This window comes from Syzygium oleosum, unplaced genomic scaffold (genome assembly GCF_021117445.2).
Source record: "Syzygium oleosum isolate NSW1041296 unplaced genomic scaffold, Sole_v2.1 Sole_v2.01, whole genome shotgun sequence".
NCBI classification, from domain to species: domain Eukaryota; kingdom Viridiplantae; phylum Streptophyta; class Magnoliopsida; order Myrtales; family Myrtaceae; genus Syzygium; species Syzygium oleosum.
Genome location: NW_026607485.1, coordinates 22,216,114 through 22,233,793, shown reverse-complemented (window position 1 = coordinate 22,233,793; position 17,680 = coordinate 22,216,114). Strand labels below are relative to the sequence as shown.

The 17,680-nt window shown below is 39.7% G+C and overlaps 1 protein-coding gene across 4 annotated transcripts; it reads right to left on the bottom strand.

Moving 5' to 3' along the window:
- Positions 1–735: 735 nt before the first annotated feature.
- On the bottom strand, positions 736–10,682 carry LOC115690676 (protein argonaute 10). Of its 4 annotated transcripts, none has more exons than XM_030617110.2 (22): positions 10,352–10,682; positions 8,761–9,302; positions 8,160–8,368; positions 7,771–7,920; positions 7,560–7,693; positions 7,336–7,445; positions 6,924–7,030; positions 6,668–6,806; positions 6,464–6,580; positions 5,131–5,238; positions 4,974–5,045; positions 4,542–4,664; positions 4,231–4,390; positions 4,020–4,141; positions 3,707–3,844; positions 3,469–3,611; positions 3,302–3,364; positions 2,811–2,874; positions 2,577–2,712; positions 2,420–2,493; positions 1,461–1,587; positions 736–1,346 (listed from the first exon to the last, which is right to left on the bottom strand). In XM_030617110.2, exons 2-22 carry the CDS (start codon positions 9,205–9,207, stop codon positions 1,147–1,149), a joined length of 2,943 nt encoding a protein of 980 aa, XP_030472970.1. In that variant the 5' UTR covers positions 9,208–9,302; positions 10,352–10,682; the 3' UTR covers positions 736–1,146. The 4 variants fall into 4 exon arrangements, with proteins under 4 accessions (XP_030472970.1, XP_030472972.1, XP_030472971.1 ...); XM_030617112.2 differs by lacking the exon at positions 10,352–10,682 and adding an exon at positions 9,942–10,138; XM_030617111.2 differs by lacking the exon at positions 10,352–10,682 and adding an exon at positions 9,549–9,935.
- Between the last annotated feature and the right edge of the window lie 6,998 nt (positions 10,683–17,680).

The window sequence follows — 17,680 nt, the reverse complement described above, 5'->3', positions numbered from 1 at the left end:
AAGCGAGGGGCTCACGGCCCTCGCCTGTGGCTGATGATGGTTGCGACCCCCTTGCCCAGACCAAGCAAGGATCGCAACACCCTTGCCTGGATCTGGGCGAGGGCGTATCAGGCGAGAGTCACTAGCCCTTGCCTATGGCCAGCGATGGCCGTGACGCCCTCGCCCAAACCAGGTGAGGTTCGCTAGCCCTCGCCAGCCAAAGGGTTAAAAAAAAAAAATTAATAAAAATATTCAAAAAATATTGAAATATTATATTAAAAAAATTATCTACGTCGTCTCCACATTAGCAATTTTTAGCCAAAATTGATCAGATAGATTCAATTGGCAAAACTTGAAAAAAATTTAAGATTTAATTGACAAAATTAAAAGGTTTATAACTAAATTGACAAAAGTGCAATAAGTTAAAAAAATTTTAGACAATTTTCCCTGACTCGTGACATATCGACTCCAAAGGCATCCGCGGTACTATCAAAGTCGACCAGGGAAAAATTAAGAAATGGTTGTGGTAAGCATCATAAACACCATTAGACATTCTATCTGATGCAATTTATGTGTTATTGTCCCTGAGGCACCATCGTTGGTTTCTAATATTACTTAATTGAATGAGCGCTTGTATATGTTTTCCTCAATCGATTTTTTTTTTTATCTTCCAACATATGAAAATAATTAGTTAAATTGGTCTGAACATTTCATTAAATTTTTTTTTAATTTTTTAAGGGAAAAAAGAAACCGGGAAAAAGACATGAGCACACAGAGCCAAAATGAGACAAGATGTGCTGACTTTAAGATTTGATTTGACTACACTAAAGAAAAAAAAAACATTCTTTACAAAGCCTAGTCTGATTCACCAAATTCCCCCCCCCCCCCCCCTTCTTCTTCCTAGAACTGATGGTTACAAGGATGAGAAACTACCCCTCCCTCTATCATCTCCCTATCTGATCGTGACTATCTGGTCTATTTTGCCAACTTAACTCTCTCATCCTCCACTTCAAAAGCCTAAAACACACCCTCCTGCACTTCTCCCTACTCTTTTCTGGGGCAAACCATCTACAGCTTATGAACACAGCATGTACACATCCCTACCAAGTTAAGACTCCGAGACTCGAAGATCGGAAGTTAGTGGCTGCCGCTGTCCTCGGCCCCGTCCTAACAGTAGAACATCACCCTCTTCACGTTCTCCTTCAATGCCGGCAGTGGCCTCACGCCCGTCTCTCCGGTTACGCGCGCGCCTCTGGTTTTGTGATCGCCGCCGCCGCCGCTCCCCGTCGATCCGTTCTCTTGGGCCTCCGGTTCCATGTAGAATCGGGCTCGAAAAGCAGCCAAATGGGCGTAATAAGCCGGAGGCACTGCAATGAATCCAGGCGTCCAGTTGAAAACATGGTAATGCAATTGATCACATGCACTTCTACATCGTCACCTCTGTTGCGCTATGGCTAACTTAAGTAGAAGGGGTTACTCACCAACTGAGACCGAACGCGTGCATCTTGCATATGTGTAACAGAGATTGTTCGTCAATGACTGGATTCCATCGGCTGTAAAATTATTCTCATCCCATAGTACGTGATAATGAGCTGGGCGACTTGTTCCCTATCAATGAGCAAGGATTTGCAAAATTCAATGTCCTCGAAATTCCACAAAGACAAGACAATGTATATCTTCTATGACCATGCACTTGGACTTAGAACCATATTGGAAGAACTATGTACAAACAATTTGATCATATCCTCTCAAAGTCTAAAGAAAGTAATGTCTCGACATTTCTTCGAGTCTTGCTTCCAAATGACAATTTGAGGTCCAAGGAACAAATCTCACATACAAGTAACCAATAGTGTCACATTTCAGTCAAATAAGGATAAATTGATCAAAATAAGAATTTGCTTCCCTGAACTTTTAATTTCCTACTCACTAGGTCAAATAGTATGCAAGTCTTCTCCGGATGGTCCCCTCATCAAATTAAGATCCTGGCTGCAAATTCAATTGCCAGTCACAGGAGGATCGAAAGGTCAACTGCCTAGATGGTTCAGTTTCATAACCCGTTCACATCAGAATACTCTGCAATTCCTACCCAATAATGGCAGGACACCAAAAAATCGCAGCCTCGCTGCAACTATATTGTCCACATGTTGGGCCATAAAATTGAAACTTCCTGTTACCTTATTCTCCAATGGTATAATCAGTGTTCACCTAGCATATTCTCACTTCACAAGAAACCGATCATATATACCAAGCTCTGGTTCCTACTGAAAAATCCTTAGAAAATATTGTTCTCTGAGTTTCTGTCTTAAACATTGTGAGGGGAAACTTTTGAAGCTCCCAGTATATCTGTTCCTTCACTTTTAAGAAAAGATAATGGTGGACACTTGCAAATGAAAAAAGCGAGCACTTGATAAATAGGAAAGGATCAAGCAAAGAAATTTACCTGAATTCCAGCATGACTACAAAGGTAAAAATCAAATTCTGTGGGATGGCAGATCTTCGAATCAACCACGGTACCTAGAACAACAAATTTGATCATGTCACATTTCCAAAAAGAAGCGAAATTGTGTGGTATGTGAAAATGAAATTTTTTCATTTACCGGGCATAATATTCCCACTCTTATCAATGCTGCTTCTGTCTCTATGATTGTTAGCAAACAAGCGCGTGTGGTGTCGTTTTTGCACCACAATGAAAGTTACAGGCGGTTGATAGTTTGGTTCTAATGATGCACAAGCCTGCAAGTAATTTTCCAAGGGACAGTAGATTTAGTTCTGTATGAAGTAGATAAAGATAAAAAAAAATGATATATGTACATATACAAAAATCCCCTCACCTTTCTGATTGCATCCAATTCATACAGGAGAACTTGATAGAACTGCCCTTCACTCACACCATCTCTGCGCATTCCATAGAGGAATATGAGAACATCAAACAGCTATATCAAAATGGACGAACCTACCTTTACATAAAAAACAATTGCATAACATGTACTGGAAGAACATAGGCTAGTAGATCTCTCTCTCTCTCTCCCTCTCTCTCTCCAAAAAACAAAAAGGAAAAGAGATACGCCCCCATCACCAGCAGCAATGAAAAAGACACATACTCAAGAGTAAACTTTTTCACTCAATCTACAAAACAATAGCAGAAAGAGAAATTAGAGTATGGAAAACACACTATTGGATCATCCCTCTTCTTACCAGTTCTGTATACGAACTCCCTAAGCCGAGGATCTATAACATGTTTAGTTGGGTACAAAATTAGGATTCAAATTTAGCCTTTTTTAATTAAGCGCATATGATGAACAGGGTTAAGGATGATATGAACCTGTAAAATATTATCCTCAGCGGCTTCTGCCCCGTTGCTTTTCTAAAGGACACCAAAAGATCCCTGTGAAGACAATGCACGACATAAGGATTAGAGTCCCCCTTTGTGCTATGCAAGAAAAGCAGTTCTAACCAAGTTAGAATCTAATGCTCAGGATATCCTTGTACCTGATCATGCCCCCACTAACAGTTCCACGAACTGGATCATTCCATGTTTTGTACAAGTCTTGGATAAGTTCCTGTCTGTGAGCTTGAGCACAAACCAGTCCTGCATATTTTGTAACTTCGGGCCAGTCCTGAGATGCTACTACCTACATAAAGAACATCATTTATAAGAAAAGGCTGTGTTACTAACATTTATGCTCTTAAGACTGTAAGGATGCAGTAAATTAATCAGCATACATACAGCAGCTATTGAGGGGCTAGAGTCTTCCCCGTTCTCTGGGTGGGTCACATCTGCTCCGAATATTATAGTTGGTATGTCACTAACTAATGGAATTCTGCAGCTAATTGCATCCAAAAGAACAGTATTTCTGCCACCCATCTGCACAAAGACCAATTTTACATGAAAGTCTGAAGAGGAAGGTAGCATATAATCAATTGCCATTAAAACATATGAAATTAGCAAGTAAATTGTGCAGATCTTTCCATTGTTGGGGAAAAAGCAATTGCAAGAAATTTTTTATAGAATAAATTAAAAGATCAGGAGTTCAAATCACCTTAACATTGATCTTCAGGGATACATTTGCCAAATACTGCTTGGTAATCTTGAAAACATGCTTTGTGAGACAACATTGTGATATTATACCAAGATCAGTCTCGCATATTCTTTTGAGGTCCCCTACAAAATATCAATGGAAAAGCGTCAGTTTTATAGTTTAAAACTAGTTTCACTGACCCAACATTGAACCAGATCGCTTTATGGCCTACCATATAGGGAGCCATTATTGTCGGGCAAAATTGCCAATAAAAGCTCTAGTTCTTTTCCTTTGGTTTTATTCATGCATGCATGGTAAACATGCTTCAAAGCTTTCTCTACTTGCTCTGGCTTTGCGTTATAGATGGGTATGACGGGCTGAGTATTAAATTCCTTCAAACAGCAAAAGTAATGAAACTTTAGTCAAAGGAATAAAACGAATAAAACCAGAACAAAATAAAAGAAAAAGAAAGGAACATCAAAACAAATAATAAAAGAGTCCTCTGCAAGTTTTTATGACCAACGATAAGGAAAAGAGTACTACCATTCCAGAAACTTGACACATTTGAGCGAGTTCACTGCAGAACCCCTTCGCAACACTTTCCTGCACACTCCTAGAGAAGTTGATACATGACCACCGATTAACAGTCATGCCATTTATCATTTTCTGCAAATTATGAACAGAACAACATCAAGGTGAAGCAGTACAAGCTTCAAAGGTACACAAAACAACTTCTAGACGGATAAAACGTAAGGAAAAAAGCACCACGCGAGTTGAAATGAATCTGTAGTGAAGACTTCTTATTTCACCTCTACAAACTTTCACTGATTGACATGAAAAACTCTCTTTATTTTCATAACAATACACGCAGGTCATCACATTTTTATGATTGTGGTTATAAACTATGACGCAACTGTCCCTACTATATTCAATTCATAATAAATAAAAACGAATACTATAGGGGTGCTGAGATACCTTGTTCATCATATTCCATTGACCAACTTGAGGCAAACAATCCTTCTCTTTTCCAGTTTCATGATATTTCAACTGCATGTACGTGTCATTACAAGGAAAACGTATGAACTTCCTGCCCATCAGATGCAACGTAGGAGAAAAAGTTTAAAAATATTACCCAAGGGGCTGGAAGGATACGAGCTTCGACGGATGCCAGCTTTTCACTGATCTTGATCCCAAATTCCTTCGCATAAGGGTCTTGATCGTAGGCATTTTGTTGAACAGTCTGCATGTGTTTACATAATTTAAAACAATTAAATGAATAACAAGGTCATCAAGACATAAACAGAAAAATTCAAGTGGGGAAAAAAGCTGCTACTCTAAATAATACAGCGTGATAGAAAATACCAGAAACACGCGACCATCGAGCCCAACTCAAAAACCAGAATATTGAAATTGGATATTGATATACGTCTCTCTTCTTTTTAACCTTTGCAATAGAAAAGGTTGTCCTAATATGGATGTCAATGGGACGGGGTGTGAGTCATTTGCCCTTTCCACTTAGCGCCCGCCCTGCACCCCTACACTCCCCGTCCCGCCCTGCACCCCTACACTCCTCCCCATTCCACTTAGCACAACTATTTGGAATGCCTGCCCCATTTGCCCTTTTCTTTAGGAACTAAATTTAGACATTCTGATAGAGATTTCTGTATATCAAATTTAAAAATTGAACTTAATAAGACAATGATTTTGACTAAGATTTCTTAAAGGAATACAAAAATACTCACAAGACATTCTAAAAGAGAGTAATTTAGCAATTATACCAGCAATAGTATAAATAACAAACGTTGCTTTGTGATTACCCAAAAACGAAAAAGTAACATATCCAGGGCGAGGCCACAGAAGTCCCAACTCTGAGGCAGAAATTCCATCCCCACCCCCAGGACAAGCAGGGTGGACTCCAACAGGACATTTGCCATTCCTATTAGCCCATTAGGTGGGCTTAGTTATCTAGGAACTATATCAAAGATGGGAGAGTGGAGCAGCCATGTGAGGCATGTTGGAATTCCCAAACCATCAAGTGCTAACAAGCAAACTTTTGGGCCATCCACCCAGACTTAGGCTATGGTCTTATCTAATCTAAAAAGTTAAGTAGTATATTTCATGGATTGGAATTTGCTAAGGCAGCTTCCACGCTATAAAAATAAGAAAAAGCCCGCACTGACCAAAAGGATGGCCTCATCAATTTGTGTCTGCTACAGATAGAAGCAATTGAGAATTCATGTCATGAACAAAATGAAAACGGACTCTATCCGAATTTATTAACGAGGAAGACCGCATCTGCCAAAAACAATTAGTGATTGATGAGATGCATCCAAGGTATGATAAGACAAAAGTCTTGATTTTTAGTCTTAAAGCGATTGTTCTTGTTTCAATGATTGCACTAATAACATGCTAGAGATGACAGTGATATATAGTGATAAGTTAACAAACGATAGATTCAAATATACCCGGAGAATATCATTTTCACGATCCCTAGGTCTTTGGCATGTAACTTTTAGCAGGGTTGTAATTTGCTTCTCGTTCAACCTTTTCGTATATCGTTGCCCTTCAACAATTTTGCATGCCTGAAAGTAATGTAGATTATAATAGGAAAACATTAGCAAAAGTTTCCCCAGAGGGAAATTGTTTGATAATTTGTGAAAACTTGTTACCTCCAGGGGTAAATAGTTTGCCTTCTTTTGATTTCCTACTTGGAGGCAAGGAAGATGTGTATGCAGTATTGTAAAGCCATACATCTCTTGAAAGTATTCCACGACAGACTTCATGTTCAAATTGTCATCAACAGGAAATCTAGAAACCAAAAGTTTGAAACATGCCAATAACGGAGAGATTTAGCTTATTTCCAACAATAGATGGCTTCAGTTTACTGTCTGACTTTCATCTGACAAATAAAGAGTGAAAACTTACACTAGCTCTCTCGTTGGCTGAGATGTCAAGCCTGAGACACGGTACTTTCTTCGTACGCTCCCTCTGTGTGTCACTTCAACTTTTACCCCTCGAAGAGCCTTTTTAATCTGGCGGAATATTTTTCATCAGAGAGAGCAAGTACACCATCACGAATTCATTAACATATAATCATCCATATTCAATAGATCAGCCAGGCACTGAGCCCACTTTGTGTTGATCTCAAAGAGGAAACACATCATGGAGTGCCTCGGCAACTTATTGTGAGAAGTACCCTATTAATAGATATAATTTCAACAGCTGATTGATTTGGTCCACATCATGTCACTCCATAATATACTTTCTCCAATATCTAGACGTCATAATACCCCAAGTTTGCAAAGTCGATTCATAGACATCATGTAAGAGAACATACCTTGATACGATGAGAATCAGATAATTGCCTCGATAGGACATCTTTGCCTAGAAGCTGGGCCACAAACTCTATCACCGGAAGAGGCTCGATGAATGCAGCCGAAGCCATATCTGTGATGTACAAGAGGATTTTCAAAGAAGAAAAAGGAAGCAACTTGGTGTATCAAGGGACCAAATCGACTAGTTGGTTTGGTTTAATAAGTGCAATCAATTTGCTTTAATTACCAATATTGAGGGATAAGCCCATTTGGGTAGGCCTAATGCTCTGGTAAAAACCGCACCATGATTCCAAGCCATCACCTAGTGGTTGGGGTGTTCTTATATTGGGTGAGAAAAATGATCGACCAATGGGGCAAAACCTGCATACATTGCATCCTCAAATAAGTCATTTCATTAGGGTGAGGTGGAAATTCTATTATAAGAGGATATTATTTACCTTTTCGTGGAAAGCTCCCTCAAAACGATATCAAGTACCTGAAGAGCTTCCTGAGGCGCGTCGGCACGCTTACCAGCTAAGAATTGGCTTAAGTGGTGCATGTTTGCGCGGGCAACAAACTTGATAACCACCTTATATTCTCTTTCTCTCCTGAAAAATTGCAATAATGCCCAAGACTTGAGCATAAGAAACATTTTCGCCAATGTAACTCTCTACGATTCAGTTAACAAGCAATTCAAAATCTAGAGTACTGCCTAATGCACGCGAAGCAAATGATTGAAAGCCTATCATTCCTACATTTTTCAATCCAGATTCCAAGTGAATTTTACACAAAAAGTAACTCTATAAAGAGATTAATAAACACAGATTTCGACATTACGAAGACTTACTTGGGTCCATTAATTCCATCCTCTTCATCTAAGAGCTTAATGTTGAACTCCTTCCAAGCAAAGGGAAGCTCACCAGCAGTGTAAAGACTCTTCCTCCCATCATAGGCAGGCAATCTCATTCCTAAGTCAGATTCTCTATACAGCCTCAGCAACTCTGCCATGATGGCTCTGTTCACGGTCCTAGATGCCACTTCTGGTGTAATGCTGACCTGCCATGAGCACAGAGACAGCCTCAGGAAAAAATCAGACAGCTGAGCAAAACAATAAGAACAAAACTCTGAAGCGCAGATGTATCTATCTACAGCTAATCAAATTAAAACCTCTGAAAAGGACAAGCCAAATTGAAACCCACTTTCATTGTCAGCTCCAAATGTAAAAGACCACAAAAGATAAAGGAGAAAAAAACACCCATGTGATGACATCAAACTACATTGTATGTCAGATTGAGGGTCCCAACTGTTGTGTCACAGATTAAGAACTATCTCAAATTTATCTTCTGCAAAAATCAGCAAGCAGACATGTTTTCAACACCCAGAGAAGAAAAAAAGAAAAAGGAAAAACACAAAAAAATCACCCCATTTTAGAGAACAGAGCTACTTACGTCATACTGGTTCAAGTCTTTCTCTGGTAACTCTGCAAAAAAATGGTTGGCTTTCACAATGCACCGGGTCCCAACTTGCCCAAACCCGGGCCTGCGAGCCAAGCTCCAGGACCGGCTAGAGGTCGGGAAATCCACCCGGTTCCCAGTCCCACCACCATTCTGGGCGCACCCGTTCGGAGCCCTCGGCACGACAATCTCTCCGGTGCACGGCCGAGAGCTCGGCCTCGCGCAGACGTCGCCTTGGTCGGACTTCCGCTCACCTCTCCCCCTCCTCCTCCTCCCTCTGCTCTTCGAAGGAGGTGACGGAGTCGGCGGGCCCTTGCCGTTCTGCGTGGTCTTGGGAGACTTCTGGGGCTGATTGTTCATGGGACTCTGCAAGTGGGTGGTCTTGATGACAAGGTGTTGGTGGTGTTGCTCTGTGCTCTCTTTCATTTGCCTCGTAGGCATCTGCTTGGGATAACTGAAAACTCCAAACTGATGTCCCAAATAGTACCGGCTCCTCTTGGCCTCGGCTTATGTCAAGAGACTCAGAACTGTTTCAGCTGAGAGGAAAACAAAGTCGAAGAAAGAATATGAGAAAAAGGCAAAATCTTGCATGTCAGAGAAGTGATCACAATTGCAGAACAGTGAATGAATGGAAAATCTCATCAATGAGTGTGTGAAATCATGGGTTCAGCTGCGGCACGCAATAGTTCAAAAGAAGGGAGGTGGAACAAAGACCACCCTTTGTTCCAGATTACAAGCATTACTATTTCTTCGCAAGATTGGAACACAGAGTCAATTTTTACCTCTGATTCAGCACATAGAACATCCCAAAAAATAAAAAATTTCAAGCAAAAGTGAGGACAAATTAATGCTACAAAACACAATTTTTCTCCTTTTGCCCCCGGTAATATCAGCTGAGAAAATCTTCAAAGACCCAGCAAAAGAATCAGCATGAAAGAGAACAGAAACCTGAAACGAAAACGTGCAAAGAGCACTAAATTCATGAACGCGAAGACAAAGCTGACAGTCAACCCCGAAACTAATAAAAACTTCTTTTAGATTCTTCTTCTGTGCGGTAAACCAATGATCATGAATCGTCGAAGACGAGAATCACAAGGCAGGAAGACCCAAAAAAATAAGGCGAAATACGAAAGAATCTCTGGTTTTCTCCATAGAACCTAGTAAACGGGAAATACCCAGAAGACAAAACTGGGATCCAATCCTGTCCCCTACCCAAAACCGAAAAATTTGTGTTGGGAAAACATCGAGTGAGACCAAGCAGATAAAAACACCAACATGATTTGTTTCGAAAAATATATACTTTTAGCCAGGAAAGAAAAAAATTGGAAAGGACGAGTCTGTTGGAGTGTGAGCGAGCGAGAGAAAGAGAGAGAGAGAGAGAGAGAGAGAGAATGAGAACACATAGAAAAGAACAAAAATGAAGCACAAGGAATAAACCTTGAAAAGGGCAGTGAAATCACTATCCGGAGGATACGGCAAAAATTAAATGCTAAGAAGCAAAGAGCGACTCAACATAAACAAATGAAACAAATAGACAACACCATTATTAATAAGTCATGAGAAGCCGAAAAATTTACTAACTCACCAACCAGCCAACCCAGCAAAACGAGCTCTCTTGGTTTAGCACACGAAGAAAGCAGAGAACTTGGCCTCACAATGCGTAGGTGCAGAGTAGAGAGAGAATTTATAAGATGCTCCTGATTCAAACGCACACAGGCAGAGAGAGAGAGAGAGAGAGAGGGGAGGGGGGGCAAAAGTTTGGTCTTTGTGGGAACTGGAGAGATTCAAAGTTAGGGAGAGAGTGGGGGGATTAGAAAGAGGAAATGAAATGGGTTGATGATGGCGATGATGAATCTTATACACGCATGCAAGTGCTTTTGGGGTTGCTTTCTTTATCACGTGTAAAAGAGCCTTGGGAGGGCCTGCCCCCCCTCTCTCCCCCCTCTCTCTTCCCTCCCATCCTTGAAACCTTTGCTTTTTCACGCTCTCTTTCCACACAAAGATGCTGCAAAAAGCCTCTCTCCCCTCTCTTCCATTTTCGGCTCTGGAGCCAACATGACAGTGTGATCAATAAAGCAAATTCATTTTTCTCTGCAACCCCGAAATTATAAAACTATTCGTTTAAACCCTCTCTCTACGGTGCTTTCCATACGCTTACGTGTGTTCATGTACATGTATGGCTATGTTATGTCACATAATTTGTGCAATGTTCATGTCCAGAAACAAAATTTGTCCGACGTCTAACGGGGAGAGAGAGGGAGAGGGGTCATGTGAAGGGAGTAATAGTCCAAAGGAATTATCTTCTGGGGTTTTGCAAAAGCAGTCATACCAAGAAGAGGAGGAATAATTCGAAGTTTGCAGCCTCTGTCTCTCTCTCTCTCTGTTTCTCACACGTTGGTAAGAAACTCTTGTATGTACGCCTTGCACACTTGGTTCTTTTATCTAAACAGAGAGCTATGGCGACCTGTAACGGGCGATTGGCCCGCTGCCAAGGTCAAAAACTTTTCTAAGTAATTTTGGGGTCAAGTTAATCTATCACTGAAGGCATATTTAGGGCACATTTTTATGAAAATTATGTGGTCTGGTCCGATAATTTATGGGATCGATACCGTATGTAATATGGACTGTTGGATCAAAAGGATAAAAATTTCAATGGTCGAATAATTTTGAGAAGAAAATTGCTTATTATAATTTTGTCAACTTTATTATTGATTAAGATAAATTACATCATGTAACGATAATTACTCACTGATGACGCCTTCAAGTTTACGAATTAGGAATGAATATTATAGCCATAGAGGCGAGTTACTAAGTATAGGAAAAAGAATATTCACGATCAATTCAGGTTGGTTACGACTCTCGTAGAAAGTTACTGACACTAAGATATTCGATTTTTGAAGACTTTTAGGTAAACTATTTTATGTAAAAGATGGTTACTAATTTGTCATATACCGGGATATATAGGAAAACAACAATTATCGAGGATAATTACTAAACATAGTTACTACCACTTTGTGAGACACGATCTTAGTTTTGGTTGAGCTTTTATGTGAGTGATGAGATATATTTTATCATACAAACACTTAGATGGTATTGATGAGATGTGTTTGGATTAGTCTAGATATAATTATATATCCTATCAGGTGAGAAAACTTTCATGACGAGATCATAAAAAATTGGAAAAAAAAGGGGAGAGGCTGAGGAGGCGGAAGAAGAGGGCACTGCTGACGGTGGTTTCCGCCACTCGCTTAGACCCCTCTCTCTCTCTCTCTCTTCCCTTTAGATGATGGCCATAGCTATGGCCGTCACTGTCTTAAGGCGATGGCGATCACCGTCGAGGTAGTTACCACAGTGGTCACTAGATACGATGCGACGAGAGACCGTCATATTGACAAAAACCCGTGTTAAATGGGAATCATTTGTTAATGGCAAATAATCTCGTGGTATCCAAGGTGCGGAAGCACCCTCGATCCGGTCACAGCAATTCTTTTCTCCGGACCATCGATCCATCTATCTTTCTAAATTCGGTAAATCTTATATGTGAATTCAATATATCACATCATGCTAAGTAACGATCCTACCCATCTGTCTATATAGAAAGAACTCCGCGTTCCGGTGGGGGACGCGTCGTGGGATGGAAAATAAGAGGAAGACAAGTGATGGCGCATGATTGCAGGCTAGACTTGAAGGTGGTTGGGTCCCGCGACACCTCGTCCGTTCGTGCCGGGCGATCGAGTTGGGGTTTGACAATAAGCACGACCTTAGCCAAGCCAATTTATGTCAACATAGATTCCGAAGCTCCTTGCGCCTTTCATACGGCGATGCAAAGTAAATATTTCGATTTGGACTGTTGAGTTTCACTGTGGTTTTTCGATTTTCAGTGTTCCCTCCCACGTTAACATTCATTCAATGTTTTGTCTTGTCTTTAGAGGTTTTGAAGGTCGGAAATTGGATATTGTCGCCATTGTGACCCATTATCGTTCGACAAGCAATGGAGCTACCAGGTCAGACATGGTAATACTTTGCTTTATAATATTTAAATTATTCTAACTTGTGTATTTCCATTAAAAAAAAAAGCATCGGCCTAAAGTTAGAAAAAAAAACTATTTCTTTTTGGGTATAAGGATCATGCGCACTTCGACTAGTTCATCTCCGAGACAAGTCTTAATATAAAATTTTGGTTTTGAACTTTTTTGTCCGTTCCGCATGAGCGAGCTCTTGAATACTACTTCTGCCTTTTAACGTAACAGCTTGTTACATCGAAAGTCATATTAGTCAGAAGTAGAAATGGCGGAACAAATGTCCCCAAACAAGACCGTTGCAAGACAAAATAGAGAACATGACATTAACAATCACTGAAAAGCATAGAAAAGTATAGGAATCACTCTCAAGCGATTAGCTAAATGGTAGAGTGCAGATTTAAACAGGACAATTCACATTACAACTAGGACTGTGCAATCGAACTGGTTCCATTTGGGAACCGGATCGGATCTCCTTGAAAGACAGTTCGATTCCAAGTTCCCGGTTCTAAATTTTTGGAACCGTTAGGAACCGGTCTAGTTCCAAGTGAAGAACCGCCCGCAAACTGGATTGATTGGACCGAATTTAGAACCGTTCCATAAAGCCTAAAAGCCTTAGGTTTTTTCTTGGCATCTTTTTTTTTCTCTCTTTTTTTCTCTGTTTTCTCTAATCTCACTCAAACACTTCATGACTCTCTCTCTTGCTTGGGACTCACCCTCCTCCTCGCTCACTCGCGGCTCGCCCTCGCTTGTTCGAGCCTCGGAACCCTCGCTCACCCTCGTTCATATTTTACTTTGAACCATTTTGTTGCTCAATTTTATTTTGTTGTAAGAAATGAAACCCAAAAAAGGAACAAAAGAAAAAAGGGTTCTTGGTTAGACCCTAAAACCGGATCGGAAAAACATGACAGGTTCCAAGGCCGGTTTTAGGGCAAACATAGTAGGTTGCAAGTTTCAAAATCGGGAACCGGTTTTAACAAGGTAAGTTCCACCTTCCGGGTCTAAAGCCTACCCACCCGGGAACCAATCATCCCTAATTACAGCGTCTCTTGCTCATATTAACCTAGTGGCTACTTTTATCACCTTGTGGATGGAGCCTTACCTAAGATATACCACTAAAGATTAGTTAAGCCGAAAGTTTTTGACACTCCATGTAATAAAAGAAAACAAAGGATAAAGAAACCCAACAATCATATTAAAATCTCAAATCATCCTCTCTTAACTATATAATATAAGATTTTGGCCTAAGATAGCACATGATGTCAACGGGATTTGCACGTCTTTGAGATGCAATCATTTTTTTTTGGGTGATAAATCAAGGGTACAAATATAGGAGTTCGGTTACTTAGAGACTTATGGAACGTCCCGCAAGTCTCAAGAACCGGACAAGTGCAGGTTTTTCGCCCGCTTGAAATGTAATCGAATTAAACTATAAATCGTGTGCTTAAGTAGTTCAAATCACGAATAGCTTGAGTTGAATTAGTTGTGCTTGACTCATCTATTTTTCAAGTTCGAATCAAGTCAGAGTAGCTCGAAACTAAAACTAGTCGAGCTCAAGATGATCATCTAAATACTAAACTCAAACAAGTTGAAGATCTACCAAAATAGCTGAATTACTATTATACACTCCTAGGTTTTATGCACCCATGATGGAGAAACACATTGCACACACATACCTTTTCTTTTTGGTTTTGAAAGCAAAGTACAGTAAAAAAGCCACAAGTCACTCCATGCCCTCATCAACGGTAATGATTCATTTCTTTGAAAAAAACCCTAGCCAGGGCAAGAAAAAACAATTTAACATCTCATCATTCATCTTTCACGTGACGTAAATTTTCTTTTTTTTTTCTGAGGGAAAAAGGTGAAGTACCTGCATGAAAAGATTTTCTTGGCAGTTGAAGTTCCAATGTCATCTGAGGCAGCATGGACTCAAATTGGACCCCATGCTTCGAAAGGATCGCATGCTGCTGATGATGGATTACAGCATTAACATCGTCACTGGTGAGGCCCTGATCAGCAACAGCAACAATCAGTTTAAATGGAGGAGGAGTCAACGATCGACGAGACAGCCGGAGTTCTTTAACGCAACGCTCCCGGATCCAAAAGGGTACGGCCCCCGAAAGGAGGATCGCTGTACTAGATCCTTTGTGTAATTATGGAATGATTCAGAAGGAGTGATTATGGCCCCTTTTCATTTGTCTTTTTTTTTGTTGAAAATTTCAATGGTGATGAATGCAGCGTTAAGAGTCATCATGAATCGTGAGCCATCATGAGCAGTGATGATTTCCTCATTGGGGTTCTGCTGCTCCGGGTGGTTTGTTTCGGAAATTTGGATTTGCTTTTCTAATAATAATCAAATGGCATAAATGCAAGGGAAAAAGAAGATGAAAAGGAAATAAGGGTGAGCACCGGATTCGGGTATCATCGACCCGCGAACGGATTGGAATAAACGACTTGACTAATTAACTTATAGTCTTCTATCTAACAATGTAAAAGATGTAGGAAACCCTATTCTCAGTATTCTGTTCTTCTCCTATCCGGCCACGGAATCCGGACGATGAAACGTCGAGATTAAAGCCTCGACGTGACACTAGAGCACAATAACAAAGTTTTAGGTTCATTTCTTCGCAATTTATCGGCACTAATTTATTAAATTGGTCTTTTTTTTTTTGTGTCCCATCCATTTCCACGTACTTCTTTTTAATCATTCTTTACAAATGAAAGGATCTTTCACGTACGATCAAATATGGAATTCAATTTCAAGAGAGTAAATATGGAACTAGAATAAAAGCACATAATAATGTATTTGAACCCAAAAAAAAAGAAAGAAGAAAAGGATGGGAAAGGGAACCAATGTGGGTGGTAGAGAGAGAGAGAGAGAGAGAGAGAGAGAGAGAGAGAGAGAGAGAGAGAGAGAGAGAGAGAGAGAGAGAGAGAGAGAGAGAGAGAGAGAGAGAGAGAGAGAGAGAGAGAGAGAGATTATCACAATAACCTTCAATAGATTAGAATCGAGATTTTCATGAGGGTTAATATTTAAGTTTCATAGATTTATTTAACAAATAGAAATACCCATGTAATTTTTTCAATTAAATGAAATATTTGATTTGAGAAATGACCGGGATATTATCTTCTTCATTAAATTTACGAGATCTTTACTTTTGTGCAGCAAAATGACTAGATGATGATTGCTTGATTTAATTTCTACTACTTTCCTTTCAAACATTCATAGCCTTACCGACTCATTTTCACCGGGAGGAATCTAAAAAATCGCATAAGTGGCATTCTTAAATTGCACTTTTTAATATAAGTTTGTTGCATTGTTTGGTAAAAGTTTAGGACTTGTTTAGGACTCGATCGCAGTTTTCAATATACATTTAAGACTCGATTGCATGTGGTATATAAGATTGATAACTCTCGGTGCAAGTTTGTCCAATTTTTTCTAATATGATATTAGTAACTACATTAGCAAGAAACAGGTAATTTAACATGCTCTTACTAAAAGGGTTTAATTTTTTTCCCCGACCAAAAATATTTTGCTCTAGGAGGGATTAAGTTGCAAATTAATGCTGTCGAAAGAGCGCGTGCAAAATATAAAGTACATAAATTCAATTTATATACACATTCTTCCGTTTTGGTAATTGTTTAAATGACAAGAGATCTAACGTGGTGATATTTCCGAAAAAGTACACGTTTCTTCCATAACTTGATATGCAAAATGCATTCTTATTTCCGTCATTTCATTATTACCAATCTATTAAGGAGAAATTATTATTAGAAGACTTCGGCTCCGTTTATCTGGCGAAAAATGAATGATATTAAAAACATTTTCGAAAAATAATCGTTTCTACCGCTTAAAATAATTAGTTATTGGTAACAATTTATGTCTAAAAGGTTTCGTTAGGCAATGAAAATATCTTTCGTTCATTAATTTTTGACAAGCGATACAAAAGATCATTTTTAGGAAAATATTTTTTAAACCGTTCATTTTTCTCAAAATAAAGGTACTCTTCATTCATTGAGCAAATGGCAAATCTACCCTCCATCTTTTCGCTTTCGCTCTTGCATCGATGGTTGCACTCTCCTCCTCCTACTCAAGTCCAAACGACATCAATATCTATATCGCTAGTTTGACACTTTACTACGCAAAATCCAGTAGGTGTGGCCATTCAACTTAAATGACCTGAGAGAGGGACCAGAGAGAGAGAGAGAGATTCAAGCAGATCAAGAAGGGAGAAGGAATGAGTTAGAGAATCATGCAGAGATATGTTAGCGACGATCCATAGGAGGAGCATAAATGGAGAATGTACCCTTTGTTGGGAGGTTTTGGAGCCATCAAACACAAAGTTCCATGGCACCATTAATGCACCATATCATTACTCATCTTTAAGATTAAAAAAAGATCCAAAAGAGTACATAAAAGAAATGAAAAAAAGAGTTGGAGGGGAGTGAGTGGTGGGGGGACATGGGCTTGTTTTGTTTTGATCCACAAAAAAGTTTTTGGATTTTTCCCCCCCAATTGAATAAAAAAAGTTAATGTTGCAAAAGTGAAAAACAATAATGATAATATCCATACAGGGCCCATCGTATAGAGACTTTAATCTCATGTTACCACCATGTGCATTGGCTGAAGTGACATGTAATTGCCAAATCAAAATTGGGTACTCTTTTGAAAGCAACTTGCTGAGCTCATGCACCCCCAAAGTTTTTCTCATTTTCGAATGCAAAGAATGAACAAATTCGATCTCAAACACTATTGATTGAACCACTTTATTGAACTGGTCTCCGTATCCATTCCCTTAGGTTTTTCTCACAGGGGTGCTCGAGGCTTTTGATCATTGCACTAGTAATACCCATAGAGTGTGCTAGGTCTCCATCTCATGCCTATCAAGAATTAG